Source organism: Xiphophorus maculatus, chromosome 18 (assembly GCF_002775205.1).
Source record: "Xiphophorus maculatus strain JP 163 A chromosome 18, X_maculatus-5.0-male, whole genome shotgun sequence".
Taxonomy (NCBI): domain Eukaryota; kingdom Metazoa; phylum Chordata; class Actinopteri; order Cyprinodontiformes; family Poeciliidae; genus Xiphophorus; species Xiphophorus maculatus.
Window position 1 is genome coordinate 31,961,667 of NC_036460.1, and position 22,155 is coordinate 31,983,821.

Below are 22,155 nucleotides of genomic sequence, written 5' to 3' on the forward strand. Positions count from 1 at the left end.
AGGCAGTTACAAGCCTTTTATGGGTCAAATAGACTCAAGAAATTCTAATGTAGATGTGCAGAGGGGCAAAGGGGGGCAATTAAAATTTTTGTCCGGGGGCCAAAGATTCCTGGCGGCGCCCCTGTCAATGGCAGCCGGTGAGGAAATATAACTGTGCTTTTAAATCAGCTATTGTTCTGCCCACACTCATGTATCGGCCAATCAGCAGCTCTGACACACAGCGTCGCGTGAATTCTTGACTTATCATAGCTCTCCTTTCAGTAGGAGTCGAGCTCAGTGCTTGTAGCAGTGTGGTTGGTTTATGGCTGTGTTGTAGCCCGACACCAGAGCAACGATCTGACTGTCGTGCGCTGTACACACGGCTTGTGTGCGCTGAAAATGTCCAGAAAGTGACTCAGAAAGGAGACAGGACAACCTGGACGCTAACGCTGGAGTCCTTGGAAGTTTTTTCGCTGGCTAACCTGGCTCTCCTGCGCCGTATCCGCAGCGTTAGGTAGGTTTTTTTTGGCGCCGTGCCGCTATTACGACCCTCTACCTCATCGCTCCTCTCCCAAGCCGCGCAGCTACTAGTATTAAAGTCACATTTTAGACCGGAGGTTTATACAGACGTTATATGTTATTTTACACTCACTCATACTGACGGTAAACTGAGGTTACATAATTGCTGGGGGCGGGGGAGGTTGGCATGTTCAGGGGAACAGGCTGGAAAATTACCCCTGTTGATACACGTACATATTGCGCTGTTGACAGAATCATACATTAAAAGATGACAGTTATGCTGTTCTCACGAAGAAGTAGCGCGGAAGTAACGGTTTTTATTTCTCGGGGTAATGGACTCATATCCCTTTAACAGGACTAAAGACATTTCCTGAATTTTAAGTTGTAGCCTATCCTTTAGACCAGTGTTTCATGCAGTTCTGTGTACCCTGGTCCTCAAGGTACACTGACCTGCATGTTTTAGATGTCTCCCTGCTTCAACACACCTCATTCAGATGGCTGCAATTCAGCAAAAGCCTATTAACCGGTCATCAATTAACATTATGTGTGCTGAAGCAGGCAAATGCCTAAAACATACAGGGCAGTGTGACTTGAGGACCGGGGTCCTCAACCTGACACTGCTTTAGGTGGTGTTAACCATTTTAGTTTATTAAAAGATTTAATTAACAATAGCTTATTATTTCTGACATACATACACAGAAATGTTGCAATAGTTTAATATCCATGCTGAATTAACTACTGGATCAAAACCCATTGGTCCTATATTATACCTTTGTCGACTAAGCTCCTTTACTTTATCCATTGTGTATGAGATGTAGGAGCTGTCTGTTGACATGTAGAATATACACAAAGTATCAGCCAAACACAAAACTAAGTGAGCATTAGTGATATTTTATGTCCAGAACACCATAAAAAAGACATATGACAGAAATACCAGAGGGCTGAGAAAACAGTAGTCAATGGTCAGGAGGAGCCAGGAGCACATCTGCTGCATGCAGGTGGTCTGGATATGAAAGAGAAGGACCGAGGTACAATACAGTATTTCTCAGTGCTAGCTGCTTTGACAGTCACAGCTGTGGAGCCCCAGCAGCTTATTTAAAGTTTTGTTTCCGTGTCTGAAAACCACCCACAGCCACATCACAGTTCTTAGTTTCAATAAAACATATATATGGCTGTCCCGTCAACCAAGCTGCAGAGTAGGATGCATATTTATGAAGCCCCTCAAAGGAGTGCTTGCTTTCTAGGAAGTCGCCCACATTCATTAAGACCACCTGATGTCTTGCGTTGCTTCTCACTGCAAAACCTTTGATTAATGAACCACAGTTTGTTTACAAGACGTGGTCAGGAAGGGATGATGCAGCTGCATGTGGAGAGGTTCACATGCTGGTATTTCTTTTTCTCGGTTTCCTTTTGTAATGTGTAATCTCTTTCATTTTTCAACAGTTAAAGAGATTATTTTAGAAGACTAGTCATTGCTTGGTGATCAGTTTTATCCTTGACTGTACTTGCTTGATTATCACCAATTTGGAAGCTTCCAATATTGCAATCAGTGAATGCCTCCAAAGTCATCCATAGAATTCCTGAAAGGCTCATCTTAAGTGTAATACTACCATACATGTGTTTGTACTATATCATCACAACACAAACATCACTCACTGACATTCAGTTGGATGATGAATACATCTGCCACAGGCGATCATTATTCTTATCAGAGAGGAGGTGCTCACGTCTTCCTGTTCAATTATCCTCAATTGATTATAACCCTATATGGACAGGAATCAAAGGGTGGTCATCCCTCCCTTCACCATCTGTGATTGGTTTAGACCATGATGTGGGCCTGAAGTGTGTCTCTTGCTGAGCCACAGGGAAACTTTAAGTGTCTGAGAAAAATTCTTGAATTACTTGTTGCATTTCTATTTTTTTGTTGCAGCATTAAGGAAGGAGTAGCTTTTTACTCTACACTAACATTCTGGTGAAGGGATACAAGTTATCAATTAAGGAGCATATCTAAAATTGATTGATCTTATTGATCAGTTAACGATTACAGAAAACTTCTTAAGCCCAGTGGTCTGGACACTGAGGCGGTCAACCAGTAGCCTGTTGTGTTTTTGTATTAAAAGATGTGAAACTGACAGGAAATGTAAAATATTACTGGGTAATTATGTAACTGGAAGACATTGCCAAAAATACTTAAACCGACAGCAGCTATTGCTGGGTTTCAGATGACGTAGCGCCGACGTCACACAATGCAGATGGAGGGCCGGAAGTAAATGCAGTTCATTTATTTCTGTTGATCCAACATCAAAATGCCTAAAGTCTGTGTCCTGTGCGGTTGTTCCAACCGTTCTAATAGGGAGAAAGATAAACGTTATTTTGGTATTTCGAAGGTCGTTGGTCACAAGGGAGTTAATTTTAAAAAACTTACCGAAAAAAGAGAAAAGAAAAGTGGATCAATAATCTAGGACTAAAAACAGGAGGTGCAGAAACTAACAATGCCATGCAGCGCCCACTTTCTAACAGGTAATTATCACATCGTTTAAATTGTATTTTCAGATATTTTATTGGACAGTTACTTAGAAAGATAAGCATTCATATGTAAGGTAAGATATATTATTTTTATGCCCTAGTGTTGTTGTCCTCAGAGTGCTAATGTTGTTAACAGCTACCTCAGTGCCAAATCCCGGACAGAAAATATGTTTATTCAGTGGGGCTTTCATGCTAAAAAGAAAAAAAGTTAAATAAATTAAATATCACCTACCGAGCCATACTGTCACCATGAGCTGTGACTATTCCCTCACAGGGTTTGTGTCTGGCCACAAACTACATTTGTATTTCATGGTGTTTCTGTAGATCGCTGCAAATGGTTGACCTACATTGGACCTGAATCCAGTGTCTTACAACTACTCAACATTGATAAAAGTTCATACAATTCATACAACTCCAGCATGAATTTGGGTTTACAGAAGCTACAAAAATTATTTACCAGGAGATCCAAGCACATAGAAATAACATTGGTTCGTTTGTTGTTAGCGATAGCATCGTTATCATAGACTTATTACTTAAAATAGCACAATTCACTACTCACCCGACAGAAACAAGTTGTCAGTCATTTAATGCTTCTTTTCATCCTAAATGCTCGACCCAACCTGAAACTAAATGATTGTACTCCAGACTTTTGAAAACTTTTAACTGGCTTGTCGCAAAATATGAACTCTGCAGCACCAGATAGTTAGTTATGTGGATCACCTGGAGGCCTGGTAAATCCTCAAGATTATAAGAGAAGTCATTTTTATCGAGATAATACGGATCATATCCTAAATATACCCATATTTTTTCGAGATGCCTTGTCTGTTCCAACCTATTTATGGGATTAGCGTACTCGTTGTGATCAATTTTGCTTTGTTTTGAATCGGAGAAATCCCCTTCCAGACCTCCATTTGAATTTTGCTTGTCATCTGGGTCACTTGTCTGAAACCCAGCAATAGTCTTAAAAACAACAAATAAAAAAATGCAAAATAAATATCAACTATTTTCACTTCTGAGATGCTTGCAGTCTGACTTATTAAAAAAAAAAAGCTTTTTTTTTTTTAATTAACAAAAAATATAAGCAATGCTGAGCATAGCGGGAGGTCCAATTAATCCAGGCTACCCGCTGGGGGAACTGGGGGAAACTGGGGGAAACCCTGGATTAGTTGGTAGCTGACCAATTTCTTAAAAACCTGAGTTTTCTCTTGTATGAAGAGAGTTGTTCATCTTTCCATTACATAAAGGGCAACATTTTTTGTAATATGCTGAATTAAAAACATTTTGTGTCAGCTGTGTTAATACTGACTGAACAGAAAGTTGTGATTTTCTCACATTAATAGACATATTTGTAAAATATAACAAAACAGAAACATCAACACTCAAAAAATAAAATGTGGGGGAAGAAGTGAAACCTTAATTATTTATTTCTCTTGTTCCATATATTTTTTTGGCCCTGAACCTTGTGTTAAGCTTCAAGTTATTTATTGATTTATTTATTTATTTTTTGGAATGACATCTGTGTTTCAGAAAATCTTTTGGCCATAACTGACTCAGCAGAGGCAGAGCTAATTTCCGAGTAACCGAGTACTCTACTGTATATCCTTCCCTTACTACTGATATTAGCGAATTCTATGAGATTCGATCCAGTTCCGACTGTAGACCAGTTATCAGCTTCTTCTTTGCTTTAGTGGCAGTTGGCAAACAACTATAGAAAGCATAGCACCTTTGCTGCACAGGTCAGGCTCTGTTAAATGACGTTATCATTTATTATCGCAATATTAACTTTTACACCGGTGTCAAAAAAATCCAGTGGTATCACCATAAACAAGACAATATAGCACACCCCTAGAGACCAGACAAATAAAACAGGTCTCCTCTGGTTGCTCTACATATTTCTGAGTGGCTGCAAGCAGCAGTGACGTGCTTGAACGGACATGTTTTGCAAAGCGGCTTGTAGCACTGAAGCAGATTAGGATCAGAAAAATGTCTGGACCTTGAAAATCAGTGTTACCAAGCTGACTGTCTAACACTTTTTCAGAGTTTTCAACTCACTACTCACCTGGCAGTTTTCTACTCTTTGAGAAAGTGTGAAAAAGAGTGAAGACTTTCCTGATGGGTTCTGACCACTATTGCATCACTCCTGTATGTATGATTACCATTACTTTTTTTACCATTTTTTTTCTCATTAGTTTGTGTCTTCCTGTTTAAAATAGTCAGCTTTAATGGTGCAACTCAACACTAGCAGACACACTAGATTAACAACCCTCATAAAACTTCACACTGCAGTGTTCTGCTAGTCAGATCAAGGGAAGTGACTGCCCTCACTGTTGGCTTGCATTACTGGAAAGTGGGATATCAAAGCAATCAGCAGTGAAAATTGTAGGATTTGTAACTGGAGCTTCAGACTAAACAATCAAAATTAAAGAGTTTCCAGAGAGTTCCTTCTACAATGACAGCCGGATTGTCTCACTGCTGTTTCAGATAGCACTGGGAGAAGGCAGAGTCTTTTAATACATTTTTCACAGATTATCTCTCACGCCATACTTTCACAACACAATGACAGTTTTAACAAATATGTAAAGAAAAAAAAATGATAAAAGTTACATACTGCAGTTTTAATTTCACTTTGGAGAAGACAGGTCAGGAGGGACGTGGCAAATGGATATCTTTAATTTAAATGCAGGGGAAGGTAAAACTGTTCGGACTGTCTCCAGTTGAGACAGGAGGTTGTTTATTATTATCATTTTATAGAGATTGTTTGCATTTCTGTCAATAATAAACATATTATTGTTTTTGCCGTGTAATTGTAAAAAGAACTAAGACAGAGAAATTCCTAAAGATTCAGTTTTTAAGGGTCAGTTAGAATTTTTGATTTCAATTTGGCTTGTTTTTCTTTAATTATGTCGCCATGGTTACTCGAAATGCTAACAAAAGTAATAGCACCCCTCACGGGATTGAGGGGCACATTTTGATAAATATAGTGTGAAGGGGCACGCAGCGGTACGAGTCGCACTAACGGTAATGGGAAGTAGGGCTGAAACGATTCCTCGAGTGATTCGAGTACCTCGATTATTAAAATTCCTTGAGGAAAATTTATCTGCCTCGAAACTTCGTTAAATTATATTTTTAGTGCACCGTGTTCCGGCCGGGTTATTACTTGTGTTGCACAGCGCTCTCACTTCCACCTGAGTCATTGACAAAAGCTAACTGTTAGCAGCATAACGTCCAGTTTTCAAGTTCACCCTAGGAGGATTTTATTGACTGATTATAATGTCTGGGTGTTTTTCGGGGGACTGATAAGCATCCTTAAAATGACTGGTGCGTTGCCTGGAGTACGGCAGCTTTTCTGCTGCTGGAGCTGCTGCCTGGTGGCGGTTCAGAGCGAATAGCGGTTACGAGCGCTGAAGGTGTATTTGTACAGATGAGCGGATAGACTGAACACTGCGGGCAGCTGCGCATTAGATGAGTGTAGCTTTAGGTAAGTGTAAGTGTAGCTTTAGGGATGAACCGGAAAATGTATTTCATATCATCCCAGTCTCAACAAATGGGTGCCGGAGCGCACCGTGGCGGCACTTAGCTGGTACATGGTGTGTGACGAACAAAGGTGTCAAATCCCGTCGCTAACATAAACACAAAAACTATAAATGTCTGGGCAAGGTGAGAGTTCATCTATTAAATTGACTGAAGATGAATACATAAACGAAAAGCTGGAGTATTGACATTTTTTTATAAGCGTATTTGTGAGCTTGCCTCTTTATTATTAAATTTAATATAATTTCATATTTTTGTATAACTTTTCTTCAGATTAACTTAGAAAGTGAGCCATTATTGTTACAGGTTTATTTTCTAAACTACAGAAAAGTTATTGTTAGGGAAGCTCAAATGTGAAAAATTGGTCTGATGTTGATATCCAATAGTAATACTGCTGTTATGTTAGATTTACAAATGTTTGATTTTATCTTTTTTTTTTAATCTGATTACTCGATTAATTGTAAGAATAATTGATTACTCTATTACTAGGACCTTCACCCGCGAACAGATGCTGGGTTAGGTGGATGAAGGCTAATTCAGCAGCAGCGTCTACTGCAGGAGGGTGGATCAGGGGGGATCTCAGTTCTACAACTCGAGAAGGAATGCCACTGCCATGGCATTGCATGCAATGCATGGCAGGCACCTATTATTCTACACCTCAAAATAACTGCCGCTTCCTATTACCGTTAATGCTGCTCGTACCTCCTGTGCATTGCTATGGCACGCCCCAATAAGTAAAGGACATCTTCAAAAATAAAAATCACTATGTGATTTCATTTGGTTCTCCTATTTCCCCTCTTTTCCTCTGTTCTTTGCTTCTGCAGTGGCACCAATTCACCGGCAATGAAATAGCATATAAAAATACAGGGTATGTTTTATTGAAATATTCAAATTTATTTTTATCTGTTGCTGGTTGTTGGTCCATTGATATCTGTTGTGAGAGAAGATGTAGCCATTGTGAAGTCCAGTTGAGCAGTACAATACATAATGTTTTAACGTCACAAGATATTTTTGCATCTCTACCATCTGCAGTTTTAATAGATGTTCAGCTCATTGACTTAGACTTAGACTGACTTTATTGTCATTTTGCATGCACAGGGTGTATACAGAATGAAATTTCGTTGCATACGGCTCAGGACAATGTTTTGAGGTTCCAATGTTTTGAGGTTACTCCAGAATAAAATGAAATACAGTATAAAATATGAATATAAATATGAATATAAAATATAAAGTGCAGGAATGACAGTAAAATAGAAGTTATTTAGCTATGTACATGTGCAAGGTATGAAGTGGAGACCAGTTTTTGAGTGCAGTCCAGTTAAGAGTTCAGCAGTCTGATGGCAAGCTGTTTCGGAACCTGGTGGACCTGCACCGGATGCTGCGGAACCTCTTTCCAGAGGGCAGCAGGGAGAACAGTCCATGGTGGGGGTGTGAGGGGTCACTGACGATGTTTCGGCCTCAGGACACGCAGCGCTGGGATGAAATGTCCTGAATGGAGGGAAGGGGGGCCCCGATGATCCTCTCTGCTGTCCGCACCACTAGGCCTGTTGCGATAAACGATAAATCAATTAATCGTACGATAAATTAAAACTATCGATGTCATTTCAATTATCGGCATTATTGTCTCTTCCGGCCTTTTTCTCTTTCTATTGATGACACCGAATGAAAAAAGGCTCAACTCCGGTGCTCTCCACTGACCCTCCTTTCTCATTTCCTTAGTGTAAAGCCCAGGCACACTACGATCTTAGAGCTGTCGATTGTCGGCCCATTTTCAAACCCTGACAGACCACACATTAGCTGACAGAAATCCTAGGTATAATGGTTCGATCGGGTTCGTTCCTGCCGTGTTGTGTCCAACAATGGGCACAAAATAATGGCTACAAGTCCAGTGAACTAATTTTAAAACCAGGCATTAATCAATGCTTTACTACAATCTACCTGCAATGCATGTGGCTAGAGTCAGAGTAAAGTCCTGACTGAATGAAAATCATTAGAACGTATTTACGTCACGTTAACGAAGAACAGCTGAAAAGTTACCGGGTTTATCAACTGCAGTAGCAATTTCGCTCCAACTCCTCCTCTTGTCATTCCTATATTCTTTGCATGTTGAATAAACATTAATGTTGTTTCCACGTATCATCTCCAATGTCCGCTCGACTTCGGGTTGCCCTGTCAGCTGTTTGGGATTCCCCGACGTGATTTCCCCTCAGAAAGCACGAGGAGAATCCGCGCTTTCTGATTGGCTACCTGTCACATACAACAGGCTGCGTTAACGATCCCAGTCGGGGAAAACCCCTGATTTAGATCGGAGCGGCAACGACGATCTACCATAACACACCACACAATCTTAGAAAGACCAACTTTTTAAGATTGTTGTAAGGGGAAAAATAGGATCAAAAAATTATGTAGTGTGAACTATTGCATCAGGTAGTCGATGTGCCCATTTTCTCTATTTAAATCTAATTATTACTGAAGGGCAACATAGTATACACACTTCATAATCTGCAGTCTTTAGGTAGAATGCAGTATTTATTTCCACTTTGGCTTTATGTTGTTTAGTTTTTATCAAGTACATTTTTTGTTAATGGAGACTGAGAATCCATTTTATTTTTGGTTGTTTTGTTTATTTTGTTTATCAGTTCCAGTGTTAAATATTCTTTGGAAAATAAAGTGTATCTATCTTTGGCAGGAAATCGCATGCATTATTACGTCATTTCCATTACATCAGTGTAAAAAGGTCTTCAAGCAATATTATCGTTTATCGCAATAATTTTTTGAGACAATTAATCGCTCAGCAAAATTTGCTATCGTGACAGGCCTACGCACCACTCTCCTCACGTTCTTCCAGTCGGAGGCGCTGCAGCCTCCACACCACACAGAGAGGCAGCTGGTCAGAATGCTCTCTATGGTGCTTCTGTAGAACGTCTTGAGGATGGGCGGGGGCAGGTGTGCTCTTCTCATCCTCCGCAGGAAATACAAGCGTTTCTGTGCCCTCTTGACCAGAGACGTGGTGTAACTCTGTGTCTCATCACTCCACATCATCTAAGAAGCTTGACTTAAAAATGGAGCTTGAAACAGTCCAGTTAATGGATCTTGTGTACCAGTACACAAGATCGATAGATCTTTTATTTCTATGGAACTGGTGTAATATAATAGCAGAGGAAGCCGTCTATAACCACTTTAGTGTATCATATTTTGTGTTTTTTTTTTCTGGCTTTTCAGGATCTGCACTGTCTTAAGACAATGCTACAGAAAAAATTACATTAACCATTACTAACTGTTATTACCATTAATCAATCCCGTTGTGATGCTCTGGGTAATGTATATGACACAAATGCCTATTAATGTGGTAAATTCTTTGTGCAATTTCTTCCACAATTTCCCAAATATACATCTAAAATATGCCCAGAATACGCTTCAGTCTTATTATTCTCAGAGTTAATAAAAACTCTTCGGTCTTACAGTGTCTTGAACTGAATTCATTCTGGCTGACTGATGCTGCAGTTGTGCAGTTTTTATCAGTTTTTATTATTTATGTATGTGTAACCTGGTTGCGTTTTGCAGATTAATCTCAATGTGGTTTTAGCTGTATAAATAAGGGAAATAAGATAAACAAATTATTCCAGCGTGTATATTTAGTTAGTCCAGCTGCTTTGTCTTTCAATCACATAATATATGTTTTGAGAAACATAATTCAATAAGTTAGCCTTATGGAACTCAACCAACTTTAACTTGATTGACTCTGGACAATCACATGCAGGTCTAATGTTGAGGTAATTTTTATTTCTTAATAAGTAAATGCATCAAAATGAAGAAATTCCATCATTATCTGTTGCATCAACCATAAGCACAATCAACACCATGCACTTTAATGACCACATTTTAAAGCTTCATGTAATATTTAGTGACCTATCTTTTGATTAATGCATGGGGATAATCTTTAAAGACCTTCACAAAGCAAACTCTATCAATGAACTTGTGTGAACTAGTCCAAATCGGAATCTACAGGTCAGACCTCAAGAAAAAACGTAAATTGGCTGGAGCCTGGACAGGTAATGAGTTCTTGTCTCAATGAACCGCTGTCAATACCCACAACTGTAGCTCAATATAGCCATAGTCCATCATTCCCATCTTTATCTCCACCCAGTTTAAAATTCATATCATGCTTCATTTAATATAGATCAGACTGGGAAAGTCAGAATTCCTGGGCTTGTGTGTTTTGTCTTGCTTCTACTAGTTTGTCCTATAATTAATAGATTGAAATAAATAAAGATTTTCTTTGGTAGTCTTTAGATAAAAGGCAAAAGAACTGTTCATTAGAAGAAAGGGTCACTGTTTAAAACAGGTTGCTCTGTTATAGTTGGAGACATTAACCTAATACACATCAGAACATCATGTCAACTTGTGACTTTTTGTATGTAGGGTTGTTTTCTTCTTCATCATCTACTGTACAGTGGAATATTTAACTGAGGAAATTTGATTGCTGTTATAATTGTTTAATATGTGTCATTCAGAAGAGATATGATCCTGTGATTCGGAAGAGGCTTGATCCTTTTTTTAAACCCTTCCACAAATATATCAAGATGAGAGCCGAGAAGTCCTTCTTATTGCAGTGTGTGCTTTACCATGGCTTCACTTCTCCAGCTGCTCCTGGGAGAGAAGTATCCACTTCCCTTTCCCCCCCAACAGATCAATGGGAAAATATCCTGAGATGGATATGGGGAGCAGCAGAGAAGAGGCTCGATTAATTTAACAGTAACACATTTCAGCATTATGTGAGGTATAACATAATGCCACCAGTTTATCAGCCAAGGCATCTTAATGTTTCACATTGAGTGCATGGCAGTTTTTAGAAGGTAATCTGTCACTATCTTTCTCACCTTACTCTGCATGGTAAGTTTTTTTGCATTGTTTTGCTCTGCTGCATGACTTCCCTTCCTGTCATGTTCTGTGCATCTTACTTGAGTTTCTATGTAGCTTCTTTTACCTGTTCTTCTCCACTTGCCTTTTCAAGGAGCTCTTCATTAAAAGTATTAAGTACATCGGAAGTTACCCAGAAAGCAAATTTTAAAGCCTGAACAGATTCAATACAGCAGGAGAACACAGCAGGAGCCTTTTATACTTGTGCTGACTTACAGGTGTAGGCTGTCTGCTAGATGTAGTGGTTGTCTCTTCACTTTAACACAGAGACACCAAGGACAAGATATGTGAGAATGTGTGGGTGGCTTGAAAAGACAAAGCCCAACAACAGGAAAAGAGAATGAGTTACACATCAGATGGTGCTCTATCAGAATTATTCTCCAATAATCTGTTCTCTTTTAAAGTCACTGCTTTACAGGAATACTTACACTGCAGCTTAGAGTTGCAGCAGCTCCTTCTCACACAGAGGCCAATGAGTTGTGATATGAACCACTTTCTAGCAATATAACTAGGTGTTAACAGAAGACTGTTGCTTGAAAACAGCAGTCAAATGGGTCATTAGGCATGTTGCGCCCTCCTGAGAAGGAGTTGGTAGCACGGTGTTAAGAGAGGAAACAGATGGTAAAGTGATGACTGGTGCCTCCCAGCCTGGTGGCACAGACTCTGAGACGCTGCAGGACAGATTGGCATGTTTCATTTTATGGGATATGGCATTGTTTCAGTGTACTTAATTATCAGATCAATTTTTATAGTTTAGTTGTAGAATATATTATGGGATTGAGTTTAGTAGGATTTTTCAGTTCAAAAACATTTATTTCTGGTTATCAAGCAAGATATTGCTTGCATGTGAGGAAGAAGGTTATGTTGATCTTTTAGGTCAGAGTTATTTATACTAACTAACCTTTTGTTGTTTATTATTTACAGTGGCGTATTTACTACCAATTGGCTAAGCTCAACCAGCCTGTCCTACAGGACACAAATGTGATTCTGAGAGTTTGACTTTGACTTACTCTGAAAGTTGTTTAACTAAAAATAATAATGACAGTATTAGATTTTTAAATGATTGTTTTTTTCTCTGACATGATATGACCTCATTTTAAATCAGAGATTTATTGAGATTTCTGTTCTCTGATTTTTGCCCTAAAGTTGTTGTAGTCCCATCAGGGACCATTTTTAGCTTTCCTGTTGTGAGGGGATAAATACATTTGTGACATCACAACCTGGGAGAGCAGTCCATGTAATGCAGGTATTTTCCAAATTGCAACAAAGACCAGGTCATTAGAGTTGTGGCAATTGGCATATTTAATGCTGTTATTATTACTACATATATATAGGCCTGTCACGATAACAAATTTTGCTGGATGAGTAATTGTCCCATAACTTATTGCGTTAAACGATAGCATTGTTGTTTTGAGAACATTTTCAAGTAATATAATAGTAATAATGGCATAAAAATGCAAGAACACATTCTCAAAGTTTAATAAACTTTAAATTTATTAAAGCTTAAAGTGTTTGTTACGACTGGCTCAAGGTCATAACAATAATGGGAGACCATGCAGGGATTGAAGTGCATAAAAAGAAATATTTATTAACACAAACAACAATGGATTGAGGATGTCAGTATCAGTGGTGTAATGCAAATGCTTGGATGTGGTGTATGAGTGCATATGGACAGTGTTGTATAAAGTCCTGAAATCTCAGAGTCAAGTAAAAGTATAAGTACCTCTCCAAAATATGACTTTGGTAAAAGTCCAAGTCACTGACTGAAATGTTACTTGAGTTAAAGTCTTAAAGTATCTGAAACTTCTTGTACTTAAGTATGGAAATTACTGTAAAAATGGATGTACTCAAGTAATGTAATGAAAAGTACAAGTAAAAAAGTAAAACAAAGCAAATGCAGTTTGAATGACATTTTTTATATTTTGGTAAACTTGTCAAATACACTTAAAATAATGTACCCAACCAAGTGCAGGCAAAATTAAACCTGCTAATAGATATACCTGCAGGCATCATTTAGTTAAGAAAATTAGGTGCTTTACCTATAGCACAAGGTTAACTTAACCTGCTTTACAACTGAACCAGCTTCTTAGTATACCCTCCAGGACAGAAAATACAAAGTTTTTGTAAGCCTTAAGTTTTCCCTTCAAGTAAGGTCAGTGCTGAAAATGAGAAAAATAAATAGTACAGAAAATGCGGCCAACATGAAGAGAAAGATCTGTTACGATTACTCTACTTCACAAATCAGTGAATCAGTCAATGCTACAGTCAGTAGGTGGTGCACACAACTGGTCATTATGCAAAAGAAAAAAAGAATTGGGAGGGAAATGCAGCTTATTGGCATCTGTAAACCTGGTTTTGAACTTGCATGCCTTTCCTATATTCGTTAAATTTAGTCTAAATTGCTATCGCTATGGCTTCTGTCCCCCTTGAACAGAGGAGTCTAGGTAGCCTGCTACAGTCAACATTAAGCCTAAGCTAAATACACCACGTGTGGAACTGAAACAATGCCAAACAAAGTTCATTTATGGTCAACGTTTCACAATACAGTAGTGTCTAGTGACCAAGCTATAGTTACTGAAAAAGGAGGATTATAACTATTTCATAAGACGTTACCTCGATGTGTTTCTTCAAGTTGGACGGGGAGTTTTTGTAAGATAGAATTTCCACATCTTCGGGCAGGAATAACATAAACTGCATGCGGTACGACGAATCTTTAACACCCACTAAAGAGTATATTGTGTTTAAATAAGGCCATGGGCTCTCATCACCAGCTGGTGGTTCCCCTGGAGCCGTGTCCGACGTAGTTGCAGTTGCTGTGGTCTCCGTCTCCTCCTCCATGTGGCTGCTGCTGATTGCGAGACTTGCTTTGTGTTTAATGGGAGAAGCGAAACAGGTGTATCCTATTGGAAGTGATGAACAAGCCCAGGCTAGTAGGCTACGGACTTTGTTTGGTAGCCTACTTGCTACTTGCTAATCAGTAGGTGGGATCAAAACACTTTGTTTCTCTCTCTCGCTTTTTTGTAATGAGTAACTAAACCACACATTGAAAATGTATCGGAGTAAAAGTACGCGATTAAGTTCGGAAATATAGTGAAGTAAAAGTGAAAGTCATCAAAAATTTTCATACTCGAGGAAAGTATGAAGTACTCCAAAATATACTTAAGTAAAGTAGTGAAGTATTTTTACTTCGTTACTATACAACACTGCATATGGAATTGTTGAAGTGCAAAAACAAAGACAAACTCAAATGTGCAAGAGGAGGGGAGCTGAGGCCTGGCAACAAAACACCACAAGCATCAAGGCAGAGTGGACGCTGATGGCGACCCAGAGGGTGGAGACAGCCAGGTTTAAATGCTCTGTGCTCCAAATGAATAAAATCAGCAGCACCTGTAAAGGGGAGGAGCACAAAGACAGACAACAAGACACCTGCAACCCAACCCATAAGGCCCAGGGCCGTAACAATGTTTAAATGTTCTAATGAACATTTATCCCAGATAAATGTTAAAATAAAGAAAACAATAAATTAAATAAGTTTGTTTACAGAGATTTCGTAATTTATCATTCAAAAAAGGGGTGGTTGAGACCAAAGCACCAGACTGAAGACTTTTATCATTCAGTTTGTGGCAAAAAGAGAGGAAATAAAGAGAAGAATTATAAATCAAGCAAATGAAATTTATTGAGTTTCTTTTAATTTATTATGTGATTAATTGATTTATTGTTTATTGTGACATGCCTATACATATACATATCAGTCTGAGGGGGTGAACTTCAAAATAACCGTCCAGCAGTCTTAGTGTGACGGTCAGGAATTTCATGGTTGGACAATGTGATAGCCATATGGGAGTCCCATTAGCCTTACAGTTCCTGAAACCATATATAAAGAAACAACTCATAAACGTGCACACAATGTCAGTATGACCCTGCTGGGACCATGCACAAGGTGAAAAGCTCACGGGGTCAAATAGATGCCGTATTTAGAACTGTGTGAGTGCTTAACACTTTACTGATGGTAAAACTAATCAAGGTGAATATTTTTTCTGCAGGAACAACTTCCACATATTAGGTTTGTTGTTAGTGGGACCTGGTAGTGCTCAAGTGTCAATCACCAGTCAGAGCCAATTAGGCTTCAAATCAGCTGATTCCAGGCAATATTTTATGTCTCAGTGTTTTCAGTTCCTTGTTAGCATTTGAATTCTTTGACTATAAACTCCGAACTAATGGTGGTTTTTATGTTGTGCCACACCACAGGCCTCATGGAGCTGGGGACACACCACCTACTGTGGACCAAGGAGCTTCATCCATGCTGGCTTCCAAGCAGACGTCCATAAAGGGTGGGAAACTTAGCTACCCTGAAGTTGTTTTCCTCTGCCCTTTTCCTGAGACGCCCCCTTCCTTCCCCAAGGTGAAACCACTCCACTGTGTTGGAGAGTAACGGCATGATCGGCAAGCTGAAACAGAACCTGCTGGTGGCCTGCCTGGTCATCAGCTCAGTCACCGTCTTTTACCTTGGCTGGCATGCGATGGAATGTCACCATCGCTCTGAGGAGCGCAGCCATCCAGGAGGAGTCTTGCCTCTGTCCGCGCTGGGAGGCAGCATGCGGACCACCTTACGGACAGGCCAGAACCTCAGCACACCGTTTGTTTACAACAAAGACACGCCACTGATTTTTATAGGGGGTGTGCCAAGAAGCGGTACCACACTGATGAGAGCAATGTTAGATGCCCACCCTGAGGTGCGCTGTGGAGAGGAGACGCGCGTCATTCCCCGCATCCTGGCCATGAAACAGATGTGGAGCCGTTCAGGACGGGAGAAGATGCGCCTGGATGAGGCTGGTGTAACAGATGAGGTGCTGGATGCTGCCATGCAGGCCTTCCTACTGGAAATCATTGTCAAACACGGTGAGCCGGCAAACTTCCTCTGCAATAAGGACCCGTTTGCACTGAAGTCGCTCTCCTACCTGGCCAAGATTTTCCCACGTGCCAAGTTTGTGCTCATGATTCGTGATGGGAGGGCATCGGTTCACTCCATGATCTCACGGAAAGTAACCATTGCAGGATTTGACCTGGGCAGCTATCGCGACTGCCTGACCAAGTGGAATCGGGCGATAGAAACTATGTACACTCAGTGCTTGGAGGCAGTGGACAAATGCCTACCTATGCACTATGAACAGTTGGTCCTCCATCCTGAGAAATGGATGCAGACACTGTTGAAGTTCCTAAAAGTTCCTTGGAATGATGCTGTCCTTCACCATGAGGAGCTTATTGGGAAAGCAGGGGGAGTTTCCCTTTCCAGGTAAGTACTACCAGACAGCTTTTAGTCTAGTCTAACGTCACCTCTGATGCAATATTAAATGGTTATAGTTTTGAAGAAATGAAGAGTAGGGAAGGCTGTTGGTTTCTTGGTGGTGGCAGCAGTTTAAAATCGAGGTAGACAGGTTAGCAGCCCATGCTGATACAAATGTACAAATTCCATGTTTTGGCTCCAGCTACGGAATCGTCATTTAACTACATCATACCATGACTAATTTTCTCTTCACTTTTTCTTTGTGGACATTTTGTCACTCGATCTGTTTGGAAGTCATCTGCTGTGGCTACACATCAACTCATACCCACAGCTTTCACTTTTAACTAATCTTGATGAGTCAGTTACTAAAATAATAATCAACTAATTTAATACAACACAATACAACTTTATTTATAAGGCCATATAAATCAGCACCATTGGCCAAAGTGCTGTACGGCAAAAACAGACAAAAACGAACATAAAAACAACAGCAATTAAAACCTTAAAACCAACATCTCAAGCTGAGTCAAAAACCGAGGAGGAAAAAAATGGGACTTTAAGAAAAAATTAAAAAACAGGAAGTGAATGTGCCTGTCTGATTTTTAAAGGCAGATTGTTCCAGTTTAGGGGCAACCGATTTTGGAACCACCAGCAGGAAGTGATTTGCTGGTCTGATAGAGTGTGAAGGGACATGCAACTGGAGTACATCAGACTTACTGCTGGGCAAAACCATGAAAACATTTACAAACAAATGAAAGAAGTTTAAAATGAATCCGGAAATGGACAATTAACTAATTAACTGGAGTAAACTGCCTCAAAAAAAGGCCATTTGCTAGAAGAACAACATAAATCAATGATCAGTAATTAAGTCAAAACTGTAAAAATATTAAACATAATATATACTGTATATGATATAAGTATAAAAAAGCCTTTATCTTTAAATATGCTCACCCAGAAGTCCTTAGTGGCAGTTACCTTAAATGTATGTGTTTTCCCAGACTGACCTGATCTTCCATCATTTGATTTGAGTTGGAAGTGAGCCGTCCTGTTGAAAGAAGCCTAGTTATTACTGACCTGAAACATATGATCTTTTGTAAGCACTGCTGTTCTGTAGGCAGGATTTCCTCTCAGGACCACTTCAGGAGGTCACGCTCTGGAAATTGTTGACACATGGAAAGGGGTTCAACCTTGCTTCTTTTCCACCCAAACCCTTCCAGAAACACCCTTTTCCTGCCACGTAGCAGTAGAAAAATCCCAGATATCCTTTGGAGACATTTGGTTTGCATTTTTATAGTGTGGAGATGAAAACAGCCATGGTTTTTATTAAAATCTGCTGCGCACATTCATTGATTTTCCTTCTGAGTGTCTGCCAATAACTGCAACTCCTGAGTAGATCCTTCACTTGTCTTGTAAAAAAGATTATAAACATGCATAACTCGTTGAGCTAATTATTATGAATTGTTTTATTCAACTGTGAATTAAATATCTTGGCAGAAAATTTGAGAAAAAAAATTCTTGCTGACTTCAGTGGTTTTGTAGATTTCTCTTTTTGGCTGCTTGTGGGAAGTGGTCTTGGTGATAGATGGAGCTAAATGGTTCATTTCAGTTGAACTCATCTCTTAATTCACTGAACAGAAAAATGAGGAGACTTCCTGTCACAAATGGACAGCTCAAGAATATTAAGACACTATTTTCCTCAATACCACTACTTCAGTAAAAATGTCTGTATCTGTCTGGTCACTGTTTCTGTCTAATGATCTAGACAGCACTATTTACCTGGAAGCTTCTTGGCTACGAGTCATTTACAGTAATGTTCATTATCTGCTGAAACCATCTGGTAAAGACAGCTTCCTATTACCTAGAGTTGCTAAATAGACAGTTCCTCAAAGTGCAGAACATTAATCTCATGCATATGGTTAACACATTTGCTCAAGCTGTCAAGTTTGGTTTTCAGAGACGAATTGATCAGATATTGTTCCAATAGAGAGAGTTTTACAAAATCAGCATTCATTGTATTTTTTTCTATGAATGTTATGAATTATGGCTCATCTCATTTACTCCTTTACAGGGTCCACAATAGTTAAAAATATTTTCACACCTTAAAGCTGCAGTATGTAACTTTTGCAAAGATTGTCTTTTACATATTTGTTAAAACTGTCACCATATTTTAAGTTTCAGACAGATAATCTGTGAAAAGATCGAGCTCTTCCACCTCGTCCATGAGCTGATACTGGTGTCTGAGGAAATGCACCGTTACTGACCGAAAACAACCCATTAGAGCGAGGAGTCTTACCAATGAACCTCATAAATGCACTGCTCTGTGTGCTAATGGAGGAAAAACAACTTGGAATTATGGAAAAACCGCTTACACGCCGTCATCAGTGGCTATGCTAACTAACCTAGCATTCACAACAGGATCAGCTGACAAAGTAAAGCTGTAGCCGTAGCACTCAGCAAGGGGATTGAGCCCCATGAGATTGTGATTGACAAGTTCTAAGACCTGCCTCTGGGCTCTGATTGGTTGTTTCTAGTTAAGACTGGGAGAAGGCAGAGGAGCTCCATTTTTTCAGATTATCTGTGTCCTGTTACATGATCACTATGTTGTGACTCACAACAGTGACAATATAAACATATATGTGTAACCCTGTCTGTGTGAGATGACACCTCAGGGTGTATCATAAGCCTGGCGGGCCACCAGGCTTTACTTGTGCCCCCACCAGGTTAAGCATTATTTATTTAAGTTTTTTTTTTTTTTATGTTTGCATTTTTTAAGACTTTACAGTTGGTGTTCAGGTGTTAATCTTCACACGATTATCAAGTGATATTTAAAAAACACCCTGAGTATGTGACGTTACATCGATGTACACATGCACATTACCACAAGGTAGGACAAATTGATGGGTAGCACAGATGGTCAGAACACCTGACTAGTAGTTCGTTCTTGTTTAAATATGAGAGTAAAGTTGTAGTAATACGAGAATAAAGTCATAATTTTATGATAATTCACAGAGGGCATCTCACCGTCTGTGAGGCGCTTTCAAATAGAGCGCCCCACTATTTGAGAAGTTCTGGGCTACAGAGAGAGGATACACATGTACTGATAAATGAACATGTTAGGGTAATAATTGGTTGAATGCTATGAGCATGTGTTGTATCTCTTGCACTTGATCTGGTGTAATGGCTCCTTAGTACTCTGCACCCACACTACTTTAAGAATAGACAGCTTTGCCTGCAAGTAGGTTTTTGAAAGGCTCTTCTTTCTCATCGCCTTTATGTTCTGGATGTTTCCAGTCAATAGGACACAACCTGCAGTGGTCATGTTTCAGTGAAAACAATAGGACCCAAGCACTTCCATGACATGCATTATTAATTCCTCATTGATATTTGGGCTGAATGGAACATTGCAAAAATAAAGAATTATCTTTTTACATGATTTAGTTTCTGAGAAAAATGTCCAAAGATGAGGACATTCGTTTTAAGAGACAACAGTGACAGAGACCACAGTGTCACAATTGAATTATAAAATCCCAAACTCTTTCTTTAGTGTCTGTTCACAGTAAAAAAATTTCTAAGTTCAAAAACACAATGATACATAGTAGTTTTGCCTGTTTGAGCAATATGGCTCATTCAAAGTACTATAACAGGTACAGGAAGGCCTATGTCCCTAAAAAATGAAAAACACCCAAAGTAAATTGCATTGCTGCTTTTCTAAGCAGTTAATTTCACTTTCTGATTATGTTGTAAAACTTGAAACATTTAATTTACAGTCCAAATCTACTTCAAACTTTTTTCCTCCCTTTGGGATAATGCTTATACCTATGTGTGAATGGCTTTGTCAGAAATGAAGTCTGCCTGTAAGCAGAATACCTTATACACTTTTGCAAATATCTTAACAAAAATCCACCATAAAATTTGATTACATTTTTTAGCAGAAGAAAGTTTGGATCAGTTGCTGCCATGTGAACTAGGCCTGTCGCAATAAACAATAAATCAATTAATCGCACAATAAATTAAAACTATCAACCTCGTTTTAATTATCGGTTTTATCGTTTTTTCCGGCCTTTTTCTCTTTCTGTTGATGACACTGAATGAAAAAAGGCTCAACTCCGGTGCTCTCCACTGACCTCTCCCTTTCTCATTTCCTTAGTGTAATGCCCAGCGCACACTACACAATCTTAGAGTTGTCGGCCCATTTTCAAAACGTGAGAGACCACACATTAGCCGACAGAAATCCTCGATATAACGGTTCGATCGTGCCGTGTGGTGTCCAACAATGGGCACAAAATAATGGCTACAAGTCCAGTTAACTAATTTTAAAACCAGGCATTAATCAATGCTTTACTACAATCTACCTGCAATGCATGTGGCTAGTGTCAGTTCTGACTGAATGAAAATCATTATAATGTATTTATGTCACATTAACGAAGAACAGCTGAAAAGTTACCGGGTTTATCAACTGCGGTAGCAATTTTGCTCCAACTCCTCCCCTTGTCATTTCTATATTCTGAAATGTTAAATAAACATTAGTGTTGTTTCCACATGTCATTGCCAATGTCCGCTGGACTTTGGGTTGCGCTGTGTCAGCTGTTTGGGATTCCTTTCCCTAATTTCCCCTCAGAACGCACGGAGGGGAATCCGCTTTCTGATTGGCTACTTGTCACATTCAACAGTCTGCGTTCACGCTCCCAGTCGGGGAAAACCCCTGATTTAGATCTGAGTGGCCACAATGATCTACTGTAACACACCACACACTAGAGCAGGGGTGGGCACTCCTGGTCCTCGAGGGCCGGTGTCCTGCAACTTTTAGATGTATCTCTACTTCAACACACCTGAGTCAAATAATGAGGTCGTTAACAGGACTCTGGAGAACTTGACTGCACTTAGGAGGAGATTCAGCTGTTGGATTCAGGTGTGTTGGACCAGGGAGACATCTAAGAGTTGCAGGACACCGGCCCTCGAGGACCAGGAGTGCCCACCCCTGCACTAGAGGATGATCGGTTACAAAATCGCAAGCGACAATCTTAGAACGCCCAACTCCGTTGGATTGTCGGAAGGGGAAAATCGGGCCAAAAAATTGTATGGTGTGAACTATTGCATCAGGTAGTCAGATGTGCCCATCTTCTCTATTTAAACCTAATTATTACTGAAGGGCAATATAGTGTAAAGACTTCATAATCTGCACTCTTTTGGTTGAATGCATTATTCATTTCCACTTTGGCTTTATGTTGTTTAGTTTTTATTCAAGTACAATTTTTGTTAATGGAGACTGAGAATCCATTTTATTTTTGTTTTTGGATGTTGTGTTTATTTTATTTCAGTTCCAGTGTTAAGTGTTAATTTGAAAATAAAGTGTATCTATCTTTGGCAGGAAATCGCATGCATTATTATGTCATTTC

General features: G+C 39.5%; 1 protein-coding gene across 3 annotated transcripts in view; it reads left to right on the forward strand.

The window, feature by feature from the left end:
* The first annotated feature begins 272 nt into the window (after nucleotides 1-272).
* The window catches only part of LOC102228781 (protein-tyrosine sulfotransferase 1), a 68,691-nt gene continuing 46,808 nt past the window's right edge, over nucleotides 273-22,155 (forward strand). For all 3 annotated transcript variants that reach the window (XR_002754322.1, XM_023351192.1, XM_023351193.1), the window contains exons 1-2: nucleotides 273-493; nucleotides 15,724-16,768. Coding sequence is in view for 2 of the 3 variants with exons in the window: in XM_023351192.1 (XP_023206960.1) it covers nucleotides 15,912-16,768 (857 nt within the window). In the remaining variant the exon portion in view is untranslated. The remainder of the gene's footprint in view (nucleotides 494-15,723; nucleotides 16,769-22,155) is intronic.